Source organism: Phodopus roborovskii, unplaced genomic scaffold (assembly GCF_943737965.1).
Source record: "Phodopus roborovskii unplaced genomic scaffold, PHOROB, whole genome shotgun sequence".
Classification (NCBI taxonomy): Eukaryota; Metazoa; Chordata; class Mammalia; order Rodentia; family Cricetidae; genus Phodopus; species Phodopus roborovskii.
Window position 1 is genome coordinate 6,689,857 of NW_026126578.1, and position 26,597 is coordinate 6,716,453.

Here is a 26,597-nt window from a genome sequence, read left to right on the forward strand (position 1 = left end):
TTGCCAGAGGTGTCTTTCTCGATCACTTCCCACTGTCTCTCTCTCCCAGGTGTGTCCACGCTTTTATACGATGCTTGCCTGTCAGTCACTTATAGCATCTTGGTCAGATGCTGTGGTGACATGAAAGTGCTTGTGTTCAGGTGGCCTTTTTATTTTATTTTATTTTATTTTATTTAACAATGGCTCAAGCATTGGAGGCTGGTGCTGGAATTTTAGATGTGCCAAAGAGGAGTTAGCAAGTGCTTTATTTACAGAAAAAGTAAGTCAACCATTTCACCTCACATCCTCTCTCTCTCTCTCTCTCTCTCTCTCTCTCTCTCTCTCTCTCTCTCTCTCTGTGTGTGTGTGTGTGTGTGTGTGTGTGTGTGTGTGTGTGTGTGTGTTAAGGAGCCATTTTTCTCTTTAGCCTAGGATGACCTCAGATTTCTTATTTGTTGAAATTTGTTGAATTCCAACTTGACTTGGAATTCACAACGCTCCTACTTCAGCCTCTCAAAGGACACAATCTACACTCAGGTGGCCAAGACCCTTGCTTTATAAATTTGACTTTATTGTACATATAGTAGTATAGGGAAAGCATGGTGTATATAAAGGGCTCACGGCTGTGGTTTCAGACATCCACTGGGGATCTTGAAGCATCTGTTCTGTGGATAAGGGGGAACAGCCATGCATGTCTTCAGAGAAAGCTTACTCTATATCAGGCATCAGTGGAGATCCTGAGGTACGTCATGAGCAAAACCAAATGAGAAAGTGCCCCCAGTAAATCAAGGAAAACACTAGAAGGCTAAAGGAACTGAGTGTTGGGATCAGGGTGGGGACCTTTGGGTGGATGGCATTTGAAGGAAGTGGAATTACAACTTAATATGTCAGGTGCAAGTTACAAGGCCAGCGGAGTAGTGCAGGGTGTAGCCCCACTATGGAGGACATGTGTGTGTTCTGAGACTGACCCACAGACCCCATATGCAAGATGGACATTTCCCGATAGCCACCCGAGAGAGGCCCTGACTTGTTATGCTTTCTATTGCTATAATAAAGACCATGGCTAAAAACTATTTGGGGGCAGGGCAGGGAGGGTTCCTTTAGACCAAATAGGCCATCACTGATGGAAGTCAGGACAAGTACTCAAGCAAGAAGAGAGGCCAGACCATGCAGGAGTGCAGCTTACTTACTCAGTCTGCCTTTTCATACAACTCAGGGCCACCTGCCCACCCATAATGAGCTGGGTCCTATACAGACTTGCCTACAGGCCAATTTGATAGGGGGCATTTCCTCAATTGAGGTCCCTCTTCTCCAGTGACTCTAGCTTGTGTCAAAATATCTACCCAGCACAGACCCTAAGTCTATCTGGACCTAATTCCTTTGTGGTTGGAAATTATTCTGTAGACTGCCTTGAAGGAGCCTGCCTTATGGCTCTGGGAATAAAACAACTCTTCCCTGCATCCCAGGGGTGTGTGTCTGGGTGTGGCCTGGGTGCAGGAAACTGTTTTCTGCCCAGGCAGAAGGAGGCTGGGGCAGGACTGTCCTCAACTGTTGGGAAAACAGTAATGGAAGCAATCTTGGAGTGTGTTGGTTTATTCTGCTTAGCTGTGCTGTTCCCTGAGGTAGATGACAGACCTGTGGTCCTGCTTTACTAAGGCCCCACCAGTGCCAGCCCATGCTTTAAGATGTCTTTCGAACTCACTCACCACAATTTGAGTAGGTCTTTCCCAATAGACACTCATGGTAGGCTCCAAATTGGCCAGGACTCAAGGTTCGTGTCTTTTGTTTGTTTGACAGCAACAGGAGTTGGTTCTTACAGGTACCAGCTTTGGGGCCGTACATGTGCATATCCCATTCCTGAAAGCCTTTTCTGGGGTAAACTATATGTTTAGCCCAAGCATGCCCATGGAAGCACCATTTGTGATGATTAAAAAACAACAACAATGACAAAAACCAAATGTGAAGTGTTCCATGAGTAAAATTTTGCAGCAACTAGAAAGAGAGAGAGAGAGAGAGAGAGAGAGAGAGAGAGAGAGAGAGAGAGAGAGAGAGCCAGGCAGGAGAGGTGTTGGCAGAGCGAGGAGCTTTGATGCGGTGAGAAAAGAGTCAGGTGTGGAGAGGGGCATATGCAGGCTGAGGTGCTGTCATCTGAAATGTTGCCCCCCTTCCTTGGCTTCAGGAGTATTTGCGTAACCACACCGATTGGTCTAAATATGAAAACATTTATTATGGAGGTGTATTTAGTATAAAACCTAAAGGTAATTTGATGTTGTTCTTTTGGGTGCTGACCTTTCGACTGCAACTTGTCACATGAGGTCTACTGTGGAATGTTGGTATTCAGAGACTTTCATATAGGCCTGGGGAGATAGCTCAGTGCATAAAGTGCTAAGAACATTGGCTTCAAGGCACATAAAAGACAGGTGGGCATGGTAGCCCACCTATAATCTTAACACTTGGAAAGTTGAGACTGGAGATTCCTGGGCAAGCAGGGTAGCTGCATTCAATTGGTTAGGTTAGCTTTTGGTTCAGCCAGAGACTCTGACTCAGTAAATAAAATGGAGAATGATCATGGAAGATACCAGACATCAACATATGGCCTCCACATACATGCAAACACACATTCATGAGTATCTGCACATATGTATGCCTCCTCCCCACATGAGCATTGCATATACTCATGTGCTCATGTACACACACACACACACACACACACACACACACACACACACACGAAGAGCAAGAGAGAGAATTTAAGATTTAAGAGCATTTCAGATTTCAAGTTTTCAGATTGGGATATTCCACTTGTATGTATGTATGCTCGAAGATACGCACACCCTTTCCCACATAGACATGTCTGGAGGGATACACGAGATGCCATTTATCTGCAGACAACCCAGAAGTAGAACATGGAGCAATGGAGTAGATAGTGGCAGAGTTTTGATTCCCTGCTCTGTGCTCTCTCCTAGTTACAACTAACAGCATGGTTATCTTATAATAAAAGCAGGACTCATGGTGCTGGTGAATAAGCTGTCAATCATGAATTTCTTTGCTTGTATGACAGCTCCCCTTAGAGAGCCCCATTGTGCTAATACTTATCTCATTCTTTTTAATATTAACTCATTTAATTCTGCAGTTAGCTACAAGAAGTGGGCAGAAGACAAATCTCTATCTTCCCATTAACCACCACAAGGGCATTGCCTCAACTCATGGACCTGAACCCTAAAGCCACCTTGGCTTCCCCTGTGAGCACCTGGTCTCTGCTGCTACAGGCCACGTGTATGCAAAGACCTCACCTGTCATAGAAAGGACCCTGCTTGTCATTGCCCCTTCACTGAGGCACTGGGGACCCTTGAATACAGTTGAGGAGAACAGGGAAGGTGTCAAAGACACTTGCTAACTTAAATCAAATGACTTCGTTGTTCCAGCAGGGTTGTGGCCTCTTTATTCTAACTATTGAATATGTAACTGGTTGCAACAATGGTAGGTGGAGTTCTTAGTGAGTAAGATATAGTAGATCTATGTTTCTATAGTAGATTGTAAATCACATATTGTTCCCCAACCCCTAAGAAATATCACCACTAACAATTCACTCTCTTCCTGCCCCTGGATTCATGTGTTGTTGAAGAAAGAAGACTCTTACCAAAATCTACTATTCTGGCTTCCTTATATCCAACAGAACCTCTCTGGCAGCCCCGCAAGTCTCCAAGTGGAGCCAGCCTTACATTCTACTGCCTATGGCATTTGGGGGCCAGAGAGGGCCCAAGGGAGACCTCTGTTTGCTCTTGTATACCATATGAAGCTATCTGTCCTAAGCCTTCCCCACTAGGGTTGTCTCCTCACCCAGGCCCATCTCAGCAAGGACTAATTTATGTTCCAACATGGTCTGAACCCCATAATGGAAGTGTGGCCGAGGGCCAGACATTGCTTGAACAGATGGTTGTGAAAAGCTATTTAATGTCATGGTGTGATATGGGGATTCAGAGACTTGGGCCTCAGGGCTAGCAGTAAGAATCATTGTGTTGTTGCCTTGGGCTTGCTACTTACAGCTGCTGCCCCCACCTTTGTGTAGCAACAACAGAAACCGGCCTTAATAAATTTAATAAACTGCATAGTTTAATTGGGGCCTATTCTTGTACATTTGTGACCATTTGGGCAAAGATACTCATAAATACTCTGAAATTAGCCAGGAGGGCACTGGCAATTTTAACTGACACCTTATACCACATGCTAGGAAGGAGCCAGTTGATGCATAGGTCCCCTTTTACATCCTCACAGCTACAGTAGAGAAAGGGGAGTCATCTTCAGGTGGTCCTAACTGGGTACACTGTTTTGACACAGAACTAACCCTGTTCCTTCCTTCTACCCCCTGCTCGGAGAATGATTGCGAGGCTGACACCTGCCATGCACATCGCAGGGAATAGAGGGGTCAGAGGTTAAGGGGCTTGTCTGCAGTACCTCTCAGGGTTAGTCTGAGCCTCTGACCCTACCGGTCCTCCTATGATTGCCTACTCTGCTCTTCTACCTTGTCAGCTTCCTGCTACATCTCAGGCACGTGCCGCCCACACAGAGTTCGACAGCAGCCCCTGCAGGTAACCCTGGGAGATCTTCATTAGACAGGGAATGTTTGTGACAGGAAAGGAAGGGAGGGAGGCTGGAGGAAACTCACAGTGGGCTCCAGAGTCTGTACTGCACCAACATGCGCGGTGTTTGTGGTTCATCTCTCTTGGATTCTAAGAGGCTCCTTTAGGAAGTGACTTGAACCTTGTTTTAGAAAAGCTACCTTGGTGTCCAGCTGGGCCAGATGTGGAGTGTGAGAGTGGTCCTCAATGCTACCTGCTGGGAAGATGGAACTGGTCAATTGATGCTGGCTCTGCTGTGCTCTCTTGTGGCCCTCTCACTGGTGGCAGGAAGCATCAGTGAGTAAATGACTTTAGTGCAGGGTCAGGAGCAAAGTGGCTTAGATGGCTGTTTCATCATCACTCCAGATTGCTTTTTAACACAGTTATAAGAGCATATTACACTATCAAGATTTACATGCATACACACATTCGCACATGCACACACACACACACACACACACTGGTCCATGATGGCTCCTCTTGGTTCATGGGCTCCTGTCACTCCCAGCAGCCCTTCCCATACTCTCTGTTTAACTCTCAAAGGCATGAAGGAACAGGACAGAAGTGGCCTCTGGCAGAACCACTCCTCATTGCCATTGCCTGTGTGTCTCTTGACTATTATCTGGTTATCACAACTGTGGCTCTCAGCCAGAGTCTATGAAAAGCCCCGCCCCAAGTGTGAGTGGGACACAGGAGGCTGAGTGTTCTTGAACTTATAGTTCCTCCCTAGTGTGGAACAATTATGGGCCTGGCTGTGGCTTGGACAGTGCCTCTGGGCTCCTCCAGTCCTGTTGAAAGGTGGGAGGAGGATCCTTGTTTGACAAACAACCCTGAGGTCCCATGCATAAGGACAGATTACGTTGTGAAGCTGCACTGAGACCCCAGAATCTATGCAGTCCTCTGCTTCTCCATCTTCCCAGGGTATACTTGTCTCTGGCCTGTCTCTGTGTCCTTGCTGTCTTGAATGTGCACACTTCTAGACTCACTGTCCCCATCTCCTTTCCTCCTGCTCCTCTGACCACACCTTACATCTATACACAGTGCAGCAGAAGAGGCATTGAACTGATGTTAGGGACACTAGAGTTCAAAACCAGGCTGGGCCACCCATCAGCTTCGTGATCCTTGGCAAGTGCATTAGTTAATTTCCTATCGCTGTGATAAAATACCTTGGCCAAGGCAACTTATAAACGGTAGAGTTCACTCGGGTTTGTGATCCCAGAGGCTTAGAGTCCATCAGGGGTGGGAGGGATGGCATCAGGCGGCAAGGTGACAGGTCTGGTGGCAGCAGGCGGCAAGGTGACAGGTCTGGAAGCAAAGAGCTTACAGCCTGAGCCAAAAGCCAGAAACAGAGGGCAAACTGGGAATGGAGTGGGTTTTAGAGCCCCAAAGCCCACACCCCATGCGTGATGTAACTCCTTCAAAGAGGCTACACTTCCTAAACTTCCCCAAGTAGTGACACCAACTGGGAACCAATCATTCAGACACATGGTCCTGTGGACAACATTCTCCTTCAGCCACCACACAAGTTAAACATGTGTGTGGCACCTGTACTTCTTCTGAACGATGGTTGTAAAACAAAGTGGCAAGCGTAAGTTTCTGGGTCCTGTCTACATCATGGCCAATGCTTATTCTTGAAGGACATGCTCTAAACCACACAACTTCAAAACCACAGGAAATTTGAACCCTACAGATGCAAAGGTTTTTCCTACACGCCTGTGATAAAGTTTAATTGATAAATTTGGAACAGTAATTAAGAACAATGACTAATAGTAACATCAAATAATAACACTGTGACAAAGCCACCAAATCCACATTCTTGCACTTTGTGGTCCTTACTAAATAAGATAAGGGTAGCGTCTAAGGTGGGTAGCATACAGACTGTGGACACATTGCTCAAAGGGCCAGACAGGATGGTAGCAGTACTACTAAGTGAGAGTTCGCCACACTACTCAGAATGACATACCATTTAAGACTTAGAAATTATTTATTTCTCAGATTTTCCATTTAACATTTTCAGAATATGACAAACCATAGGTAACTGAAATCTCAGGACAGTTGGAGATAACCTTAGACTGTTGGGGACAGCCTTGGAAAAGCAGAAACATACTGGGAGGGCACTTCCTCCTGAACAGCTGCTTAGTAGACTTACTGCGGTACAAGTTGCATGGTATAAGGTGAGATCAAAAACTTACAGAGGGCAACATCACAGCACAGGCTTAGACCATTCCCATCTCCCAGATTAGTCACTGCTGTCTACTCCTGCCTCCAAGCTGCTTTGTCTCCATGGACTCACCTGTCTAGACAGTGTGTAAGTGGGACTGGGTCTTTGGTAATTAGCTTCTTTCATACAACCATTCGAGGGTTGTTTCATGAACCTACATCCTGACTCTGCAGGAGGGGTGTCCTTAATCTTCACTGCTTAGGACCAGGAGTGTTTCAGACTTCAGATTTTCCCCCCTAGCTTTTGGAATATCTACACCAAGTTTTCTGTTTCACACGTAGTTCATACAGGCAGAGTGAAGGTAACCTTATGCAGTGCTCCAGTGTGTCTGGATTTTACTGTGACCTGTTTCTGTAAGACCAGGTGTGGAGTTTTCTATTTATAATGTCAAATTGCCACACACAAGGGTTCTGATTTTGGAGCACTTTGGGTTTGGGTTTAGGAATCCTCACCCTACACCTTACTCCCTTTTTTTGTTTTTAAATAATACAATCTATATCATATGAGCATGGTACATTTTGTTGGTATCCATACGTTGATGGACATTTGAGCAGCTTCTCATCAGGAACATTAATGTGTGGGTTTGGGGTTGAGCCTCTACTTTCTACTTCTGGCCAATGTGTATTCAGGGTTAGAATTGCTAGGTGGATTCCTTTTCATTTAGATCTTAGTGTTCTCTCTCTCTCTCTCTCTCTCTCTCTCTCTCTCTCCCTCTCTCCCTCTCTCTCCCTCTCTCTCCCTCTCTCTCTCTTTCTGTGTGTGTGCGCGTGCGTGCGTGTGTGTGTGCATGCGTGCCTATGTGTGTGTGAGAGAGAATGTGGACATGTATGTATGGAGGTCAGAGAACAGCTTTCAAAAGTCAGTTGTCTCTCCACACCATGGTTCCCGAGATTGAACTCGGGCCATTGGGCCTGCATGGCAAGAACCATTACCCGCTGAACCACCTTGCTTGCCTGAATTGTTTTTGTGTCTACTTTTTATAAAAGTGCCATAGTGCCCCCCAGGGCCAATGACCTATACTGCATCTCTGTGATTTATGAGGGTCTATTGCTTCTTCTGGTGCTGTTTGTTATTTTCTGCCTTTTGCATTGCAGCCATCCTGCTGGCTGGGGACTTGGGTGTTACTGTGGTTTTGCTCAGTATCTCCTTGAAGGATGCCTTTAAAGGCATCTGGGGAGTGCTAGGTCAGATAGAGTGATTTGGGATGTTTATTTCAGGCCTTCTAAGAGAGTCCCTTGGGAAGACTGGAGTGGGCAGCATTTTCCTGAATGAGGTTCCACTGTGGTCTGAGGACTCAGAGTGTCTTGGAGAAGTCACAGGGGTCAGCAAACTACTGGCCAAATCCCTGTTTTTGTAAATAAAGTTTTATTTACAAAATTTGCAGATTGCCCCTGGCAGCACCCACACCAGAGAGGCAGAGCTGGGGGCTGGAATGGAGATAGATGCCTTGCAAAGCCTGGAGCATTGGCTCTCTGACCCTCCATAGAGCTGTGCATACTTCTGGTGCACAGTGATATGTCAGCACTATATGTAGATGACCCTACTGTGGGTATGGGAACAAGGGGCATGCAGGGTGGCCCGTACTTTCTGAACTGGAGTGTGTGGGGTGAGTTTGGGGGAACTGAGAAGGAGGTTCCCTGCAGAGGTAACAGGAGAGTGGATGGATACAAGCAGGGAGCAGATGAGAGATTTGTTCAGCTATCAGCAAAGTTCTACAGAGACAAAAGAAACTAGAGACAGCCCCAGATACTCCACACCAAGGTCTTTTCTTGACTATGCACTTTCCCCTGGATTCTGATGGTTCTAATGCCACCCACAAGATGCGCTTCTGATCTCGCTGCCCCTAAGACAAGGAGGAAGGGTCTCACTCTTCATTCCAGTTTGGTCGTGGGGGCAGCTGTGCTGTGGACACTGTAGGAGCCCCTCAGGCATGGGAAGAGTGAAAGAAGCTGAATTCATTCCCAGAGGAGTGTGAGTAGAATCTGGGAGGTAGAATCCAGGAGGCAACACTGGCTCCCCAGAGGGGCCAGGAAAGCACACTTGTTTTGGTGATAGGCCTTTTTTTTGTTGTTGTAGTTGGTTGCTTTGGGAGACCAGCATGGCTATTTATAGCCTAGCCCCTCTGGGCCAGCTTTTAGGGCAGTCCATGTCCCTGCCAGCACTTCCCCACATGGCAGGTTAAAGAAAGGTGATCTGTTTCCAGGCTCCGTGCAGGACATGAAGATGAGGCGTCCCTGGGGAGGGTGGGAGCTGTTCCTTGCATAGCCTCGCTTGGGCTCTAATGGAGGAAGGAACAGAAGGAGATAAGGGGGAGGGGCAGTGCTTGTCTCCAACTACACAGCCTCTGATCAGAGCCACCTCATCCTGAGAGGCCATTGCCTCCTGCCCAGAGCCAGCACGGTGGGTAGGTGAACCACCTAGAGATACAGGAGAGGGATGCTTAAGGAACCCACTGGAGATTCCAGATATTTCCTTTAGGCTGTCAGAGACAGAACTTTGAAGCCCAACACACCCTCCCCTTGGTAGGTCTCCACCAGGCAGCTGGTGTCAGCCAAGGTACTTAGCTTCAATCCTATAATCCCACCCTGGGCAATTGCTTCATCAGCCTGGGCTCTAGTTTAACCATGCATGTGTGTGCAGTCAGTATTTAATATCTGGGTTCTGAGTCTCAGGTTTCAGCCAAGCGCAGTCTGAAGATACCCAGAAAAAAAAAAAAAAAAAAAGAATCGCATCTGTCATCAATGCATTGACTTTTCATGAGTCCCTAAACATCACAGAGAAGCTCAGTGAAGAAGACTGTGGCCTATGAGGTGTTAGCAGTACTTGAGCGATGGTTTAGACCACACAGCAGGCTGTGCCCGGTTCTGTGCAAATACTTCATGATGCTTTAGAAGAGCCTGGCATCTGTAGGGACAAGAATTGATGCTCCGTGGACATAGAGGATGATGGAACTAACTCCCTGGCAGTAGTTGTTCAAAATGAAGTGAGATGAATACCCCTACCCATAGCACCTGTCACAGCCCCCCACCACACACACACACACACACACACACACACACACACACACACACACATACACACACACACGTGCACGAGCACACACACAGTGAGCTGCTTCCGTTCATCTCCTCAGTCTCTTCATAGGGAAGCACAGCGCATGCCCCAGGCGTGGCTTCTATCACCTTGTATCTCTTTGGTAGAGAGGTCCTTCCCATCCCTCCTCTCATGCCCATGCCAGTGTCTGGAACTCTTTCCTCCCTCGTGACCTTTTTTCTGACAGCTCTTATATCTGTGTCCCTTTAGCCCCCTCCCTCCTCTAACCCAGGACTTCCTTCCCTGAAAGAGCCACTTCACCGAGATCTCTCCTGGAATCCATTCTCCATGGGTCTGCCCTGCAGAGTGAAGCCCTCTGCCCCATGATGGTGGGAAGATCAGTCACTTGCCCCCATATTCTCCCTGCTTTGTCTTGGAGTTGCCCTTGCCCATGCTGTCTAGTCTTCCTGTCCTGGCTGTACCTCCTTGAAGGGTTTTCTCTTCCTTCCTGAGCCCTGGACTTGGGGTTCTGGGGACCAGTTGCAGATCATCTCCCTTCCCCAGCTCTCTCAGAAAGGCCCAGAACCAGGGTTTAGGTATGACTCTTTACCCTGCTTCTATTTCCCAAGCTTTGGGTCCAGAGTCCCAGTGGCCTCTGGGTTTTTCAGTTACTGAGTATCTTGAGCCGTCTGACCCACTCTAAAGTTATCTGAGAAAAGGGAACCACAGCTGAGAAAATGACCCCATCAACTGGCCTGAAGGCAATTCCTGTGGGACATCTTGATTGACGATTACTGGGGAAGGGCCCAGTCCATTGTGGCAGGCGGTCCTGGGTTGTATAAGAAAGCAGGCTGAGCACACCATGAGGAGCAAGCCAGGAAGCAGCGTTTCTCCATGGCCCTTGCTTCAGTTCCTGCCTCCAGGGCCCTGCTGTCTCCCCTCTGTGGTGGACTACAAGCTGTAAAATGAAATAAACCCTTTCCTCTCCAAGTTGCTTTTGGTCATAGTGTTTTGTCACAGAAACAGAAAGCAGACCGGGACACCAGCTTGTCTTAAAGAACGGTGGCCACCCACCACTTTCCCCTCGGCCTCACCTGCCTCGCTGCTGTCCCTGTGGACCTTCCCACCTCATCTGAGGGGTCCTCAGCCACCTTCTGCCTCTGCCACTTTCAAACTCATCCACCCCTCACCCCTGACACTTCCCACCTTGATCCCAGCTGCCCCCATTGCTGCCCTAACTAAGGCCAAGTCTGCACCATGCACCCCACATTGCTCCATCTTGATAATCCATCCTTCTTCACACAGCTGAAGCTGGGTCTCCAGGATCACCTGTCTGACCTCACAGGGAACCACCCCCTTTAGAGTCTCCTGGGTACACACCACCCTGGTGGGATGTAGCCCCACACACTGAAAGAAAGGCACATGCTCTGCCTCCTCTACACCTCCGCATCCACACCGACCGCGTATGCCCCACAGCATCCTTTCTAGCCTCTAGCTTTTGCTCTGGGTTGACCTTCTGCCCCCAAACCCTTTCCCTCTCTCTGCCTTCTTTGCTAACTTCCTTCCTACCTTTCAATAGACCTGCCCACCCCCCATTCTGACACTGGTGTTAACCCAAGTGGCAATGTCCCACTATGCCTTGAGACTTCACTGTTCTCTCCATGACTGACAGTTTCCTTATGTTCCTGTTCCACTGGGTCCTGAGCTCTAGACTTGGCACAGCACCCACCATCCCAATGTAAGCGCTTGAATATAGTGATCCTTGAGTGGCTCTGGATTAGAGCTGGAGTTAGTAAAGCTGGAAGGAATACAGTGGGAGGCCCAAGGGTAGCATGGAAGCTTCCAAGTTCCTATCCAAGCTCTGTCACTTGCTGATGCGACTCTAGCCAAGTTCCTTAACCTGGTTGTACTTCAGTTTCTCCATCCTTGCCTCAAGGCTCATGGGGGTGAGTTAAGTTCTTTCATGCCTGGGCAGCCTTTACCATTAATGCCTTTCTATGGATGAGGAAGCTGAGGCCCAGAGAGGTGATGTTCACAACCAAGGAGGAGCACCTGGCTGGAAACAGAGCTGGGCTTCAGCCCGGCTGTTTGATGTGTGCCAAGGGCTGGAGACACATGGCCCTATCTTTGCAGGCTGAGACCTCAGCCTCTAGGGGGAAGTCTCCAGAAATATGCTGAAAGGTGCTCTCTCTGGACCTACTCCAATGCCACCATGTAGTGCTCAGCTAGTGTGAGTTGCATACACTCATCTGCCCGAGGAGCTCTGGCTAGTCCTGAGTGCTGAGTGCGTCCGCTCTGGGCAGTGTCCAGAGGTCCGGTCCTGGGTCCTTGCCGGCCAGCCTGTTGGCAGCAAGCTCTTCCTCATTGAGCCGCCTCCTGTGCTCCAGTGCTTTATGGGGGAGGGTCATTAAGAAAGCTTTTTCCCAGGAAGAGCTGTGCCTTCCCTGAGTCTCTGCTGTGGAGTGCCCCAGCCCCCACACTCTCAAAAGCTGCCCTTGTGGGTTTCAAAACAACCCCACAGCCCAGCAAGCTGAGAACCCCACCCCCTGAGCCCACTTTTCTCCAGAACCTTCTGGGTGACAGTTAGCTCTAGATCAATGCAAAGAAAATTGTTTGGAGATGTTTTCAGATAGAGTCTGGTGGAACAAAAGAGCAGTTCATCCACTGTGGCTTTTTTGTGTGCTGTTTCCCAATTGGGAAATGAGGTTGTTCAGTTAAGTGAGGGGGTGCCAGAGGCCTCTGAGCCTTGCAGTTTCCACAGTGCAGGCCTGCTCCCTCCTTCTCCCTGTCGCTGTGTGTTTTCAGACTTCAGATTCCCAATTCATCAGACAAGTCCACCAATAAGAAAACACACACACACACACACACACACACACACACACACACACACACTAGCTTGGTAACCTGTATGTATTTTCATGAGCTGTCCCAAACCTAGAGCAGACAGATGTAGAGCGTGCCATGTCATATCCATGCCTAGGGACCTAAGGTCTTGTGTAGGTTACTCCTCCTCTCTAACCAATGGGCTGTCCTTTGGGGTGTTTGGGGTACCAATTTATATGACTATAGATGTACATCTGCTAGTGGGTTCCTAATATGCAGACAGGAGAGGCATGGGGCATCCTGAAATTCTATGCACAATTTAGGGAGTTACGATATCTCTAGTGAGAAATTCTATCCCTGCAGCAACTCATTCAAAGGAGCAAGAAAAGAATATTGTTGCTTTCCACCTTTGAAATCTTTTGTGGGGATGCTTGTTACTGTGGCAAAACTCAACCTGTCCTGACTGCTACAGGAGCCCCAAAAAAACTTCCTGTAAGAAATTATAGGTAAAACATACTTTGAAAGGTGAGCTAGGAGGGGAAAGGAGAGGAAATTTCACCCCCAATTCTTGTCAAGAAAATGGCAAAGTTAAAAATAACTTCAGTGGCAAATGTTGCTTTCTTCTCTGTTACTGGGGTCCTGCTTCTGTGAGTCCAAACCTTTATCATTTGGTAAGAAATCCACATAAGTCATGGCCCAGTGCTCCCGGGGATCTACTGGGTAAAGAGGCTTCTTAGTTTTCACAGTAGGCTTTCTTTAACGTCTTTGTGAGGTGTGGGATCCTCCAATGAATTCAAGCACTCAAAGCAAGAACCGTGGTCATTGTTGGGACTGGCCAGCCGACTCCTTTCTTACTTAACTTGCAGTTCTCTTTCATCCAGCTTAGCCTAGTTGAGCATACTGACCTATTCTTGGAACCTACAGTAGTGCCCAGTACGTACTAGGCCCCTAGGAGATATGTTCTGAGGATGGTTGCTCCCGTTTCTTCCGTGAGCTGGTTTTTAGTAACCCACAGTCTGATTTTGTTTGGGGGCCTGCCTGATTTCTTCTGCAGGGGCTGGGTCTGCAGGGAGCCTGCTGACCAGTGCTAATTGGTGTCATTGAGTAATTAATGCAGAATCAGGCCCGAGCTGATTCCCAGGGAGACAGACACTGAGGGTGGCTTTCATGCTTGGTGGGATGGGAGTTCCTTTCTCCGGGGACATTCTCAGAGCACTAAAGGCAACTGGCACCGTCTGGTGGGGGTGGCTTGGCAGCCAGAATGGGGTTCGTGGAGCAAGTGTAGAGGGGGTTTGTGCTGGTGCCATGGTTGGACACAATATGGAGCGTGGCAAGTTTGACTTTAAAGAAACACAACCCCAGGGTGGGCTCTGGGAGCCAGGCATGCATCAGCTCTGAAAAATTGATGGGGCTTTGGAGAAAACCAAGGCAGAGACATTTATGGCATACCTGGTATCCTTGCTGCTCTATGACCTCTTGGTATGGGCACCCCTCCCCCTTAGCATGAGCCCTCCTCTATCTACTCCTTCCACTATTCCGTCTGTCCTCTGCACCCTGTGCCTCTGTCCCCTAAAATGCACCACATCTTATCTCTAGATGTCTAAAAGTCTCACTTATTTTAGAACAGTCACCTTCCTTCCTTCAGAGTGTAGATCCTGCACTCCTTCTCCCAGGAAGCTTCCAGGGAGACCTGAGTGATGCAACCCACTTATTGCTTGCCTTGTGTCTTGGGCAGTCCCTTAGGAACAGGAGTTACTGGAAGCCTCCTCACCTTGACCCTCTTCTATAATCGCAGCAAGGAGGAAAAGGGGGAATTGGAGAACCACAGCATCTGGCTCTAGAAGCTTCTCTCTGACTTGACACGTGTTCCATAGTGCTGTGGCTGCCTTTGAGTTCAGCAGGGCAGCAATGTGTAATCTCCTCTTGAAAACACAGGCCATTTACACAGCAGTGCAGTCTCCTAGATACCCCAGACTCGATGGGGTGATTCGGAAGTCCATTGTACCGTGTGTGTGGTTTTTTCTTACTTTCCTCCAGCACATGGCTCCACAAAGTCACAGGCTGTGTCTTGTCCTTTCCAGAGGCCTCCTTCCCAGTTCACTGTCTCACAGTTGGTGAACAGTGGAGGATGATGGGTGGTGGTATTGGAGGACAGCCCATCCTCGTTCCTCTATTGCTGTGGCTCTGCCACAGGTAGGGGTACAATGGGATGTCTTCGATCTAGTAACTCCCAGTCTCTTTCCACAGACGCCGGGTCCTGGCTATATCTGATGGTATCGAGCACATTGGGAACCTCCGTTGGGAGCTGGCATTGTGTCTCCTGGTGGCCTGGACCATCTGCTACTTCTGCATCTGGAAGGGTACCAAGTCGACTGGAAAGGTAAGAGGTTAACTGTTGAGTGGCGAGCCTCACGAAGAAGCTGGTTTTTGTACAAGCTTAACAAGTGACCTATAGATCACCAAGAAGCTCCTGCTGGAAACACCAGTTCTAAATGGATAGGTCTGAAGAGCACTGGACAGGGAGTCTACCTGAGAGGCAAAAGAGCAAGGGCTCTTCTGATGTGCTTAAGCTTTGGCTTTCTTCTCCGTGAAATAGCAAAGTGTTATCCCCCATCTCTAGGCGAGTCAAGAGTCACATAAGGTAAGGTGGGATGAGATGTCTTGAAAACTGGAATATGCTAAACCACTAGGACTATAATTCTTATGCTGCTGAGTCTGACTCCAGTTACGTAGCAGGACAGCCAATGCTGGCTCCCCATTAGCCATCCTAGGTGTCTCTGTCTCATGTCCCTGCAGTGTGCAGGGGAAACAATGACTTCTGTCTTACAGCCTTACTATGCCAGCTGTACCAGGTGGCCTCCAGGGTCACCGGGGAAGAGAAAAGGGAGATAATAGCCAACTCTGAACTGTCTGGGGGATTGTATGAGTCTCCTCCACTTGAAAGATACTGGTAAGAACCTGGGCCATAGCCTCTTCCATCCAGAGAGGATCTGGAAAGCACAGGGTGCCTTGGGTCAGAGCACAACATAGAGTGTGCCACCACAAGATTGACAGAGGAATCAAAGTGTGACATTTGTGGCTCACTTGTGTAGTTTGAACAAAAAAGGAAAGGAAGGAAAGAAGGAAGGAAAAATGTTAATTCATTGGCAATGTTTAGAATTCAGGTGTTCTGAATCCCCTCCCCCACTGTCCTCTGCTGCTCCTGTGGCAGAGTGTCAAGACCATTACTCTCTAGTCTGAGACTCATTTTAATATTTTCTTACAAGAAATAGGAAAGGAAACACACCTTGTACCTGAGCCTCCTTGACTCCATCACTCTTCATGGAGGTGGGTGACATGGACAGTTGCTTGTTACCTGTGCTTTAAGTTCTTGACTGGGACAAGAGCCTGAGGTGACGAGGCCTCCAAGGACAGAGGGATCAGTAACTCTCAGTCCTCTGCTGGCACCTGGGAGGTGGGGTGACCCACAGGAGGGCAGCTGGGAAAACAGAGGCAGAGAAGAAAGGCATGAGTGAAGCAGGCATGCTGGAAGGCTGTCCTGGAGGTACCTGGAAGGCCAGCACGGAGAACAAGGACGTTTGTGTCCCTCCAGCCATGGTGATCAGCTAGACTTTGCTTCCGTGGGTTAGGATGCCATAAAGGCAATAGGACTCCTCTGTTTTCACAAATAAGGAGTGCTGATAGTTTTGCTGTACTTTAGGCTGTCACCTTGCTCCCCACTGTGCCTCTCCTTGCTGCCTCCTCTAGCTGAAGAAGAGGATGACTGGATGGTTAAGAGCCAGCCTCGGTGGCTTGAGAGCTGGCTAAGCAGTTGAGAGTACTTGGTGCTCTTGCAGGGGACCTGAGTTCAGCTCCAAGCACCCATGTTGAGTGGTTTACAGCTGCCCAAAAGAGTCCAGCATGTGGCTACAGTAAGATATATAGCATTCAACCCTTGCACGGACTATGTGCTGTTGTCTGGAGTGGTAGGCAGACCTGGTGTTGGAGAACTCCTGTTTTGGGCTGGGCTCCAGGAAGGGCAGGTGCAGTCTGGGGGATTTCAAATGAGGCTGCCAAGAAAGAGGAGAAGGAAACATGTCTTTCACTAATTCATTCATTCATTCATTCTTCTTTTTTTTCTGAGACAGGTTTCTTTGTGTAGGTTTGGAGACTGTCCTGGAACTTGTTCTGTAGACCAGGCTGGCCTCGAACTCAGATATCCACCTGCCTCTGCCTCCCAAGTGCTGGGGTTAAAGATGAACACCACTACCACCCAGCTAAGCAAGCATGTCTTTAGCCATGTCTTCCCTCTTGGCCCTCCTGGTACATCTGCCTTGGCAACCCCTTTCCCCTTTGTGGGGAGTTGCTGTTCTGTCTCACAAGTGGAGAACCAGAGACTGATTGATCAACAGTCCTGGTTCTAGGTATCTTGTGACTGTGCCTCAGCCTCGCCTCAGAACTTCACCCTCTCCTCTCAGAGTCTTGATCCTCCTGCCTCCACCTCCTGGGATTACAGATATGTGCCACCACACCCATTGGCATACCCTTGACTAACATGTAGACTATTGTAGTGTCATGAGGGGCACGGCTTCCTTGGCCCCCTTTGTGACATCTTTGGTAGGAGTGACAACCACAGCTGCAGTCATAACCAGAGTTCTTGGCGAAGCATTGCCATTCACTGTGCTGGGTATGGTGGCTGTTCCACTCAGGCCTTGGAACATCCCTGTAGGATGGGAGCTCGGTAGCCCTGTTCACAGAGGTAGCAGATGGAGTAACTAACTCAAGCACCCTCAAGCAGGCAGCAGCAGATGGGGCTGGAACCTTAGCTCTGGTGGCTGCACAGCCCATGTTCTGCAAAGGGGCACAGACATACCGTCTGCAGTGTCCTGAAGACAGTGATGGCTTTCTTGAGATCTAAATATAAAGAAGTTAAAGAGACTACTTAGCACATAGTAGGTACACAGGAGTTGCTGCATATGTCTGAGCAAGTGCTTTTCACTGATGCTGGATTTGGTGAACTGATACTCTTGCAGGCTGGCATCCATAGGATGCTCCTGTGTCCCCAAGACCAGGGTGACATGCAGGGTGAGAGGTATTTTCCCAGAACTAAAACTCCTTAGTTTATGCATGAAAAACTGAGGCATGGGCACAAAAAAAGGGACTTGTCCAGTGTCAGATAGCAAGTGTGTCAGACCAGACTCCCAGCTTGTTATGAAGGGTGGGATTCTAAAGCCACACTTAACAACCTGTGGAGAATGAGGGCCCTGAGTTGTTGTGTGGGGGTTGGGTGGGTGGAGTATAAGGATGGCATGGGCTAGCTTCTGTCTTTCACCCCACTGCATCTTGGATATAAGTCTGGAACCTAGAAACCTTTTAGATTCTGTACAAAAACATCTGAAAATAAAACATGGATAATCTGAGGTGTCCTGTGTAGGCAGTGGTTGTTCATGGTCCCAGAATGGGGACCCTATTCAGAGCTGTTTACATGGCATTCCTCAATGAAGGAGGCATCCATCTTCTCTGAACTGTCCATGCCTCTGGACATGTTGGTGTCTCCTCTTCATCACTTTCATTAAGATCCAGCATGCCTTCCAGAGTCAGAGTACAGCAGACATGTTTAATTGACATGTTCATCAATGTGAGAAAATTCCCTGGTCCCTCCCATCTTCAAGCTAAAATCTGCTTCTGACTTTAGCACAATTTTCTCAGTTCTTCCCATGGTCAGGAAGGCAGACAGTGCTGGTGTGACCTCATCATCAGTGGATCTGGGAACAGATCACCAACATACAGATCCCAGGGGAAGCTGTGACATACCACAGGTAAAATCCCCATAGCACTGGTCAACAGTCTCAGTGTTCAGGATGGCCAGGATAAGCCATAGGGCTTTTCTGGCATTGGTATCTCCCTCAGAAGATGTGTGACACCATGGGGGCCAGCAGTCAGTGTCTTCTGGAGTCTGAGGAATAATCCCAACCTCAGAAGATGCTTCTCCAACTGGAAGGGCTGTAGGAAAGGACTCTGTCACCCACTTGTTGCGTCATGAGCTGGTGGGTGGAGTGCACAGATCCCACTCCATGCAGTGAAGACAGTGGACAGTGTGGTCCTGGATAAGCTTGCAGTGTGCAGCCCTCAAGGGTAGGTAATATACAGCCTGTGAGAGTGGGCATGCTAATAGAAGCAGTTGTAATTGAGTGCCCAGATGCGGGTCGACAGTAAAGCAGCAGCTGAACAAGTCAGATCCTGAGAACTGGTAGAGCCTCTAGAATTAAGTGCATTCGCCCCTGGGGGCATCTTTGTTTTTAAGGCAAAACTGTTTCAGATGGCCTTGAAGTTGGTCCAAGACCACCCATTGGCCAGGAGCATCACTAAAATTCAAATTCATGTCTTACCTGTCTGTGCCCTCAGTGAGAAAGAGTGTGTAGCAGATTCAAGGACACGGCCTTGATTATAGTTTTGAGCACATAGGAGCTGCTCTTTCATTACTTTCTTTTCCTGCCTCAGAAAAATAGCTGAGGTTTCCATGCCATTTCTTCTCTCTCAATACTGTGGAAGCTCCATAAGTTTCCTGTGGATTAAAAAGAAAATCAAATGGTTTGTTATCATATCATACATAAGCCCTGCATGAACAAGGCTGAATCGGGACTCAATACCTCCCAGGTGATAAAGTGTCACTGTGGAGGACTAACACCAATGACCCAGATCACTGATGTGACTGTGATTTTCTTGTGTCTATGTTTTAGACATCTACCAAATTCACTATGCTTGCCTCTGCTCTCAGCTCTCTTTCTTAGTCCAAGAGTCATGAAACCAGAGTCATTTTGGTCAATTCCACTAACCTCTCAACCAGTTCTCAACCAGTTTGCTGATAATCTTTGTGCAGACAAAACCACTTTTGTGCATAGACCAGCACACTCAAGTATGTTGACGAAGCATAAAGTGAATTCTCGAAGTCCTTCTTTCACGCCATCCAAGTAGAACATGCTATGGTTTGCTATTCTTTTGCTTGTAGCTCTGTGTATTCGGTCTGAATTCTCCTGTGGTGGCTTTACTAGGCCTTTATCTAACCCAGCAGTTGGCCAATCATTGCTCCAGCAGATCTGACCCACTACCTGAATTTTTAAGCTGCACCTGCCACTCCAGCGTTGGCCGGCTACTTCTCATGGTGGGACTAGGGAACGGCAAGGGGCCTTGTGTTCCACAAAGACTTCACTTGTAGGTTGGACATCCCTTATCCAAAAACCTGAAATCCAAAAATATTCCAAAATCTAAAGCTTTCTGGACACTGATGTAACACCTGAAGAAATTCCATATCTTGAAACTGTTTCTTATACAAATTTACAGAAACATAAAATTTACCTTTAGACTGTGTATTTAAGATGCTTAAGAGCATAGTTGAATTTTGTGTTTAGTCTTGGACCTGTAGCCAAGCTATCTCAATGTGTACAATATATATATATAAATATCACAAATACATGCAAATATCCTAACTTAAAAATCTGAAATCAAAAACAGTCCTGGTTGCAAAAATTTTAAGTAGCTTTGATACATAGTTCCATACCATAGTTCAGTCTTCTAAACTGGTTATAAGAGATGACTAAAAACTGGTGTAACTTAATGCATGGGCCATTTCAATCACTGACAAGCAACAGTGACTGTGAAGGATTTTTCACACACACATTGCTGCCAGATGCACATACACACACAAGCACACACATATACACACACCACATGAAAAACATACATAGGAGCATATATCCAAATTCACATATTCACATACATGCACACAAACACACATATAGATACAAGTGTGCACGTATACATGCATGCACTTACAGACACACACAGACAAAAACATGTACATACATATAACCCCATTAAACATGCATGTACATATATACATATAAACATGCACATATACATACATTTATGTACATATACATATATATATGTATTTACAGAACATGTATATATATGTATATATATATATGTGCCCATATACACAGATACACATATACACACATGTACATGTAGATACATACAATCATACACATATACATATGTACATATACCCATGCATATGCATACACATACATATACATACACATAAACATGTACACAAATGCATATACACACAGACACAACTATAGACACATGCACATATACACAGACACACCTAAATACATATGCAGATATCCATACAGACACATGCAAACACATACATAGGTACATATAATCACACATAGATACATGCACACACACACACGCACATATATACACACATATAGACAAATGTGCACACACACACACCTGTGTGCCCACACATACACTCACAAACACACACTGCTTTTTCTAGCTCTTCATACAGTATATCTCATGTCCAGATGTTCTTTGGTGTGTTTGAGGTTTAATTTGTTATTTTGACAATGCTGAGGTGCAGCCCAGAGCCTTAGGCATGATAGGCAAGCTAGTCCACCACAGAGCTCCTATCTCAGCCCAGCACTTAGTTTTAGGCCTGATCCTTCTGTTCAAGCCTTCATACCCCACCCTGCTAGCCATGTACCCACTCTATACTTCACGCTATGTGGGGGCTCTTTTCAGTGGCAAGTGGCACAGCCCATGGAGCCTTTGATTTCCTGCAGAGGGAGGGAAATAAGTAACAGAAATGCTGTTTGAGGAGTGATGGGGTCTGACAGAAAGATGCAGAAGAGGCTCCCCAGAGGCAGCGTGGAACCACAGAGGAGGGTTAAGCCACATGATGCAATTCCCCGGGGTGGGGATGCCTTGATGAAGTCAGGACCATTATAAAGCCAGGGCAAGAGTTGATGATTGACAGGCAGGGAGATGAGCAGAGACATGAATTGGGCCTTCTGCACCGTACAAAGGGGTGGGACACTATTCTAAGGACAAGGAGACCTTTGGAGCAGAGGAACATGGCTGACTTTCTGCTTGTTGTTGAGGGGTTGGTGGAGGAGAGACTGAGGTCATCACTACTCACAGTTAATCATGGATGTGGTGGCAGAGGCATGGGGCAGACAGGTTATACCCTAAACCCTTTAGGATGGTGTTCTTGCTCTGCATGCACAGGACACTGAGCCCTTGCTGTCTTCCACCTTTGGAGCAGAGGTGGTCAGCCCAGCTTCTGGCTTGGACACTTGGCTTTCAGTAGAGAGCTGTCCTCCCCAGCAGATACAATGTACCCTCAGGCTGTCCCAATACCTCCTCTTCAGCTGGCACCCTGTCTTTCCCTGTTCCTTCTGTCCTTCACCGTGGATGATTTATGGATTTTTCCCCCTCATTTCCTGGTCTCCAGGAGAAGTGGTTGGGAGGGGAGGACCTATAAAAACAATTCTGGTCCCTTCCCACCTCCCCCTGCTGCCCCTTCAGAGGAAGCTGCAGGATTAGCTGGGATTTGAAGAAGAATCCTGTCTTTTCACTGCTCTGGGGCTCTGTTGTTATTCCTTTCAAAGCCCCAGGACACCAAGGCAGGGAGAAAAAAGTTAAAAAAATAAAAGCCACACACACACACACACACACACACACCCTCGCCCAGAACAGCTGCAAACAGCCTTGAATTGAGTTTGTTTTCTTTCCCTCATTCACCCACAAGGAGAGGAACTGGAGGTGACACAAGGACTCCCAAACAGTCTCGTCTAGTCTCTTCTGGGTGTTAGACATAGTGAGGCAGACGACTGAGCTCCTTCACTCAGACTCTTAACCCATTCTGTCCTCACACAAGCCTGTGAGGAAGGTGCCGCCATTGTCCACATTGTATAAATTAGAAGACAGGGTTTCACGGCCTGCAGGTCCTGAGGGATGCTGTCAGAGTCCATGGAGGTCTGGGAGGAGCTGGCAGATGGAGGCCTGTGGGTGCAGGTTTTGTAGATGGAGCTGCAGATGGAGTTAGCCCGAGGGGCTCAGAGGACTCTAGCCTCCCTACCACCACTGAAGCAGAGCTGACAGCAAAGACAGGAGTCCCACATGGGTGATCTATGCATCAGGAACACCATGGAGAGCCTAATAGGTTCAGTGAGGCATGAAGGAAGAATGAAGGGGGAGGGAAGTTAGGGAGAAAAGTAAGAGAGCAGAGGCCAGGCCCAGAAGCAGACCTGGGCAGCCCTGCCTCCCAGCCCTCAAGGAGCCTTGGCGGTGGGGCTGCACCAGTGGAGGGTGACGTCTGCTCTCAGAGAGGAAACTGGAGCGATCATGAGAGGCATGCAGAGCACCCCAGCAGCTGCCATGTGAAGATCCCAGCCAGGGCCCCCCAAACTCAAGGGTATGGAAGCCACGCCACAGTGTCGGGGTGCTACTCACACTGCTGCAGTTTGGGAGAGGGGTAGATTGTGACATTAAGTCAAAAGAGTCCAGCATCCAATTCAGCCCTTTCTCTGCTGTTGAATAGCTGGGCTTCACCTTTAGCGGGACACTGGCAGCAAAGGGGACTTGGAAGGGAGGAAGCTTTGCTACTCAGTAATACTGTCTTTATTAAAGCACAAAGGCCCCCCAAAGTCTGAATGATTGCTGGGGGGGGGGAGGGTGTTCTGCAGGCCCAGCCAGCTCTGGAGAAAGCCTGCAGGATCTCAAGTGGGGCCTGAGGGGAGGCAGGCACTGTTAACCCTTTCCAGTCCTGCCCTGGCACCAGGCACTGTGTGGAGCCTTAACCCCGTGTGGTTGGTGGGTCTCCTGGGAGCACAGGGCGCCATCATTCTGCAAGGTGGACACAGAAAAACCAGAGAGACTTCTCCCAGTAGAGACAAGCACTGTGCTGTCGGGAAAGCAAGCCAGAAATGAAGGGAGCTTTTGCTCTGCAGCCATGCACTGTTGGGGGCCCAGGGGATGGTAGAGATGACAGTTTACAGGCAGCAAGCAGGAGTCAGGAGTCCTGCCCTTTCATTTCGCCCATGTTGTTATCCCAGTCTCAGTTTCCTCTTCTGTCAAGGTGAGCTTAATAAGTGCAGAACTGTGGAAGATGCTTGTTCTCTAGTGTGTGGTACAGGGTAGGAGGATACTGTGTGTCACCATGTGTTCAAGGCTCAGGATTAGGTTACCTGAGGGCCAGCTCTGTGGATGCATTAGAACTGTAGTAAGGAAATGCCATGGGGGGGCATTAAGGGTGAGTCTAGCTGTTTACTGGAGAGCTAGCAGATGGTAGACAAGTCACACCTGTCATACTGTAGTCCCCACACACTGTCACCTGCAGACCATTGGCCAGCTCACTCTGTGATGAATGGAACCTGCTCCATTCCCTTAGAAATTGCCACATCCCTGTGTCAGTGGAGATGTTGCCACCAGGATTAGCCTGCAACTACTCAAATATCAGAGCTGTGTGCCACACATGGATACTTTAGTCAACAAGGAACCACCCAACAGTGGGGCTGAAGATTAGCAGTGAACGGGCAGGCTCCTGTCAGTTACATCAGAGGCACTGTAATGTCACAGCACAGGTGATCCTTCCATGCTGGTGCTGATGTTGGTGGAACACAGTGGTTGTCCTGGCTGTATAAAGGATAGCAGGCAGCTAGTCATGGTTCACTAGTGATGAGGAAGTACCTGGCTGTTTTACAGTTTCCTGTACCACACTTTTGATAGTGAGTTTAGGGTGTGGTTCTATTCAGCCAGGCTAATTGTAAGACAGCCTTCCTCCTCTTCCCTTCCTTCTTGTAGACAGTGAGCAAGGTCTACTGCATGCAGGTCAGGGATGCTGAGAGTAGCCATGACTTTGTCCCCAGAGGAAGTCCCACAGAGGCACCAAATGATAACCTGACAGATTTAGTGGTTCAAAGAGCATGTGATGCCTATTATGTGCAAAGACCTGCTGGACTGAGGTGACAAGACACAGCATCTCCTGGGCAGTCACACATCAGTCCTTCTTGCCTCCTACACTCCTGTACCCACGGTGGCTCAGGAAACAGTGGTGGGAATTGCTATTTGGGGGAAGAAGATGGATGTGGGCAAAAATGAGTGAGAATGTAAAGTGACTCCAAGTGTGTGGGACCCTTGTCTGAGAATGAGCTTTACATGGAGGGTGACCAATAAATGAGGGGGGAAACAGGACCATGCTACAGAACCCATCTGACAGCAGCCAGACAAGCACAGGCTCCAGGTTCAGGCCTTCTCCACTGAGCTAAGGAGCAGCATTCTAGATGCCTACTGTGTTCCTGACATGGAAACTTGACACGTTGCTATCATTGTGTGATTCAGCCTTCACAGAAGGTGTGCGTGTGATTGTAGGCAAACCCACTTTAGAAATGGCACTAAGGTCCAGAGAGATAAGTCACATAGAGAGTCACACAGCCAGTAGACGAGCCAGGGTTCAACCCGTCTGCCATGGTGCCTGACTAGCCAGTGTGCCATACAAAATCCCCTTGCTCGTCAGCACGTGGGGTAAAGCAGAAGCCAAGTGCTCTGTCCCTGGGTCCTGGAAGATATGGCTTTCAATGAAGCTCTTCCCTCCAGGGTGACCACTGGCCCTTCTTTGCCTCTTGGGATACAAGGAAACCTACCTTGTCATGAGGTTTCTAGAAGGTGCTGCATGTAGAAATGTTCTCGGTTTGTTTGTTGCAGGCACATGTAGAAATATTCTAGTTTGTGTGTAACAGGCACATGTAGAAATGTCCTAGTATGTGTGTAGGAGTCACATGTAGAAATGTTCTAGGTTTGGTGTAGCAGGCACATGTAGAAATTTTCTAATTTGTGTGTAACAGGCACATGTAGAAATGTTCTTGGTTTGCGAGTAGCAGGCACGTGTAGAAATGTTCTAGGTTTGTGTATAACGGGTACATGTAGAAATGTTCTAATTTGTGTATAACAGGCACATGTAGAAATGTTCTAGGTTTGGTGTACAGGCACATGTAGAAATGTTCTAGGTTTGGTGTAGCAGGCACGCTGGCTGGCTTCACTAGGTCTTTGACATCTCTCTGCCTTGTTGAGCTTGTTGTCTGGCTCCATGTAGGTGGATAAGATTGAGCCCCTCACCTGCAAATATTGACAGAACCCTTTAACAAACAATGATGACAGCTCTTAATCAGAGGTGTTTTCAGACAGTGGAGGTGGCACCAGCAGGCCTCACACTGTGCCCTCTGTGCTGTGACAGCAGCTGTCTTCCTGTTTAACATCCTCAGGTGTGTTATGAATGAGAACCCCCAGTGAGAGCATCGGGGAAAGAGAGCACTTCACTCTCCAGAAGCCGGCAAAGTCTTTCTCCCAATAAATCGCTTATGTTTGGCCCAGTGTGTTGATCATAGCGCTAGGAAGCACTTGCTCTATGCCAGCCTGGTCCAGATACTTAGGGCCCCTTAAACCACTCACAGCTGCGGTGCGTCCTGCTTATAGCTTCATAACACACCTTCACCAGCCGGAGATGCCAGCCACAGTCAGCCCTCTCGGATCAATTCCAGAAAACCTAGCTTCATTACAGGAAAAACCAAAGGCAGCTTGTATATACAGCACATCTGTAAAGATGTGAAAATTCAAGCAGGCAGGCAACACAGTGAGGTCCACCAGAGGTTACTCCAACTGAGAGGCCAGATGGAGGCAGAACTATTGCTCTGGACTTTCCATCTTGGAAGAAGAGCTTCAAGTAATCACAGATATTAGTTCAGAGTGCCCATGATTTGATTACAATGACCATAAACATGGCGGCACAGGAGCGGTGCCCTGGTCAGGAGGGTTATGAGGATGTTGACATTGCAACATGATTTATCTGAAAGGAGGTATGATATTTAGATGACCTGCCTCACCTCACCTTGAGTGGTGATTGCATTTGTGGAAACCTTGGTTTTAATTAAAATGAAAAAAGGAAGGAAGGAAGAAAGGAAAGAAAACATACTCAAACTCAAAACACTTGGCTGTATGAGGCCCTAGATTCACTTGTTAGCAAGCCCAAATAGAAACTTTCAGTTTCATATAAAGCAAACTTTAAGCTCAGTGGTTAGAACTCCCTACTT

The 26,597-nt window shown here is 47.9% G+C and overlaps 1 protein-coding gene across 1 annotated transcript in view; it reads left to right on the top strand.

Annotated features, from left to right (window-relative positions):
* Slc6a11 (solute carrier family 6 member 11) overlaps positions 1 to 26,597 on the top strand; it is a 109,124-nt gene that overhangs the window by 14,791 nt on the left and 67,736 nt on the right. The window contains exon 5 of the mRNA XM_051203690.1: positions 14,923 to 15,055. Within this exon, the coding sequence (XP_051059647.1) occupies positions 14,923 to 15,055 (133 nt within the window). The remainder of the gene's footprint in view (positions 1 to 14,922; positions 15,056 to 26,597) is intronic.